The sequence below is a fragment of the Temnothorax longispinosus genome, chromosome 6, assembly GCF_030848805.1.
Source record: "Temnothorax longispinosus isolate EJ_2023e chromosome 6, Tlon_JGU_v1, whole genome shotgun sequence".
In the NCBI taxonomy this organism is placed as follows: domain Eukaryota; kingdom Metazoa; phylum Arthropoda; class Insecta; order Hymenoptera; family Formicidae; genus Temnothorax; species Temnothorax longispinosus.
The window spans coordinates 11,478,021-11,481,990 of record NC_092363.1 but is presented as its reverse complement, the minus strand read 5'-3'; the positions used below and the strand labels follow the sequence as shown (position 1 = coordinate 11,481,990).

Here is a 3,970-nt window from a genome sequence, read left to right as displayed (position 1 = left end):
GGATGTGCAATCAAATAAGGATGTGCGATCAAAGAAGGGATGTGCAATCAAAGAAGGATATTGCGCGATGAAAACTATTTACAATATTTATATATATATAAAAATAGCGTTTTGCATAGAGAGAGAGAAATTGCGTTTCTTTTTTATCAAACCGACCAAAGTCCACCGGAATCGCCGACGCATTTTTCCACCCCGAGACCCCCGCCGCCGCCTGTCCGCGCTATCGCTAACGATCATCCCACGTTGACCGCGCGTCGCGATCGCGTTTATATCGCGACGCACCGTCATCGCTAATAAAAGAAGCAGGACATTGTGTAATAAAAAACTATTTTAAAAAATTATCCTTTGCACAGAGAAAGAAATGCATTTTTTATCAAACGGACTCACCCGCCGGAATCGACGCATTTCTTCCGCCCCGAGACCCCGCCGCCACCTGTCCGCGCTATCAGCAACGAGCGTCACCGTGTAGACCGCGCGTGGCAATCGCGCTCATATCGCGAGACGCCGTCATCGCAGTTCCGCCGTTTCTCTCGCTCTTTCTCGTTATCGACGATGTGGCTCGCGCGCGTAATCGCGTTAAACGCGTGTTTTATCACCGCGAGGTGCATCAATCCCACGGACGAGAATTACGCACATACGATCGATTACCTGCAGAAATACGGATATCTGACCGAAGATGTGGACGCGTTTCCGGCTCAGAGACGAAACGACGTTCTTCGCAACGCCATCGAGGAATTTCAACGATATTACGGTCTGCCCGGCGATGGATCGCTCGACAACCAAACGCTGCAATTGATGCGTAAATCGCGATGTGGTTTCCAAAATATCCTGAAGCACGGAACGAGAGCGAGTCTATCCAAATGGCCGAGGACTCACCTGACGTGGCATTTTTACGTAGCCACCCAGGACGAGTTGAATACCGCGCAGGCCGCGTTCGACCTGTGGTCTCAGCATTCGGCATTGACGTTCGAACGCTCCGAAACGAATCCCGACATTATAATATCTTGGCGAACCCTACGTCACGGTAACACGAATATCAACGCAAACGGCCCAAATTGTTCGGCTAAATTCGACGGTCCCGGTAACGTGCTCGTCCACGCGTATTTCCCGACTGACGAAGCGGGGTTCGTCTCCGAGGTACACGTCGACGGGGATGAGCCGTGGCATATTCACGTCGGAAAACATCCCGCGGATAAGTTCTCCCTGCATTACACGATGACGCACGAGATCGGCCACTCTCTCGGATTGCCGCACAATAAGCGCAGAACATCTGTATTTTTTTGTTGTATGATCTGGATTGCCTGGAGATCGGTATTACCTCTTGACGATATATGATGCGGTTGTAAATGACAACGCTTTTAAACAAGGAACACTCTTTATTATAATGTGCACGCGGAGCAAAGTGACACACGCGAGAGCTGAGCGGAATCTGAGGTCGATAATACGCGGGTCGATAGAGTCCACGCTACAAACTTAAAAACGCCATCTATTAAGATCGCATAAACTAATGATTCGCAATCACAGTTATCCACAGGCGACCGCGACGTATAAACGTACGAACTACGAGTTCGGAACATACCGCGCCTCTTGAAAGGACCGCTTTCAAAATAAGTATATTAAGCCAACAGCCCTGGCGATTAGGCAAATCATATCAATCAAATAAATGAAATGAAACGAACGCTTTGAGTAATGCGCGGAAATAATACGCATAAGAGCTACAAAATAATATTGTTACGCTCGTCGCGCGTCCAGATCACTCGCACTCACACTCTCTCACGCGCGACGCGTACTCCGGCACACACTCCGAAGAAATCGTCACAGTTATAGGAAAGAAAGGAACTCGTTTATTAATGAACTCGATACACAGGAGCTCGGGCAAACACGTCCGAGCGTGACGGAATCCCAGAGCGTAATCTGACAGTCGATGATACATGACAACCGTCGTCGCTAAGGACGATTCGCGACTTCTCTCTACGGGGCGACTCGTATGAGCGCACGGCACGGTCGTACAGCACGGGCGTAACAATATGTTAATATTATTGCGCTGAAATAATAAACAAAGAACATATTGGTTCACTTACGTACTATCGCTCGAATAGACTTTATCAGTCAAACTGAACAACAACTTATTTCTATTAAATAGAGAACGCTAACTTAATAAATGACTATGTTCAAGTCAGAATCGGATCTAAATACAAATATTGCTTATTACATTGCACGGTGATAAACCGATTCCTTAGTGCTAAATTACTCGTAGTTATCACAGGGATTCATCAATGGGTAGTATACATATTTTTCCCAGTGATCGTTTTAATGTCCCAGTAACCGTTTTTATGCTAACGACGCGAACTACTCCGTCAGCACCGGGATGTAATTCAACACGTCCAAACTTCCAATGTAACGGAGGAGTATTGTCCTCTTTCACGAGTACCATAGTACCTATTTTGATTTTTGACGGAACGTCAATCATCCATTTTGAACGTTGTTGTAAGTGCGAAAGATATTCATTAGCCCATCGGGATCAAAAATGCTGTATGAGCTGTTGCAAACGTTGATATTGATTTAATCGATTAGTAGGCAATTCTACAACGGATGATTGTGGTACCGCTGTGAATGGCTCACCGATTAGAAAATGTCCGGGCGTTAGAATATCCATATCATTAGGATCATTGAACATAGGTATTAACGGACGAGAATTCATAATCGCTTCAATTTTTGTGATCACTGTGTACAATTCTTCGAACGTTAGGTGAGCGTCACCTACAATTCTCTGTGTTAATGTGATGTTTCGCGCTTTTTACCGCAGCTTCCCAAAGACCTCCAAAATCAGGGGCACGAGGCGGAATGAAGTGCCAATGTATCATGTTCTGAGTGCAAAATTGTACGAATTTTTCATTTTTATCTATGCGATTTAACCACATAGAAACTTCATTAAGTTCATTGTTAGCACCAACAAAGTTAGTGCCATTATCAGAATAAATGTGTTGGCACAAACCGCGTCGTGACACAAATCGTTTGAGTGCATTTAAAAACGAGTCGCTTAACAAATCGCCAACGAGTTCCAGATGTACAGCTTTAGTCGAAAAACAAACGAATACGCATAGATAACATTTGACGATCTTTCGGTTTCTCAATTTGCCATCCTTAATCAGCAATGGCCCATCGAAATCTATTCCGACTGTTGTAAATGGTTTATCGGCGTTTAAACGAGGTTCCGGTAAGTTTCCCATTTGATAATCCGCACTACTGGGATTTATTCGAAAACAAACCATGCATCGAAAAATTATTTTCCTTAAAGTGCTACGACCATTTAATGGCCAGAAACGTGTTCTAATTGCCGCTAACGTACCAGTTAGTCCTGCATGCATATGTCTTTCGTGTTCGTGCATTACTATCATGCGAGTAAATGCATGGTTGCTAGGTAGCAACATAGGATGTTTGTGTTCGTAATGTAATTTGGAGTTCTTTAAACGTCCCCCTACACGTAAAATATGATGTTCATCCAAAAATGGATTTAACGATAAAACTTTGCTATTAGACCGCACCGTTTTTTGATGTTCCAAATCATTAATTTCGGGTGCGAAATGCATTCTTTGCACTATTCTAACGAGTGTGAGTAGTGATTTGTTCAATTCATCTATAGATAATAATCCTGTGTGTTTTTGATTTATGTTTTTTCTCGAGTTATTGACAAACCGTAAACAATAAGCCGTTACGCGAAGTAATTTTATGTATGACGAAAAATGATTAAATATATCAGAGTCGAATTTGATCGTGGTACAAACTACCTTGCTATCCTTTAGTTCAGGAACTGAAATATGTATCGCATCTGTATTTGGCCAATGATTTGGCTCGAGTTTTAACCACGGAGGGCCATTCCACCATAACTGTGCTGTCGCGAGCTTGCCTAAACTCATACCTCTAGAAACAATGTCGGCGGGGTTCTCGCTACCCACAACGTGAGACCAAC

At 44.0% G+C, this 3,970-nt stretch overlaps 1 protein-coding gene across 1 annotated transcript; it reads left to right on the top strand.

Moving 5' to 3' along the window:
- Positions 1-552: 552 nt before the first annotated feature.
- LOC139815406 (stromelysin-1-like) lies at positions 553-1,335 on the top strand. Its single transcript, XM_071782333.1, has one exon. The coding sequence runs from the start codon at positions 553-555 to the stop codon at positions 1,333-1,335; it is 783 nt and encodes a 260-aa protein (XP_071638434.1).
- Positions 1,336-3,970: the final 2,635 nt, after the last annotated feature.

Coding starts and splice junctions, on each gene's coding strand:
- LOC139815406 (XM_071782333.1), top strand. CDS start 553: ATGTGGCTCGCGCGCGTAATCGCGTTAAACGCGTGTTTTATCACCGCG.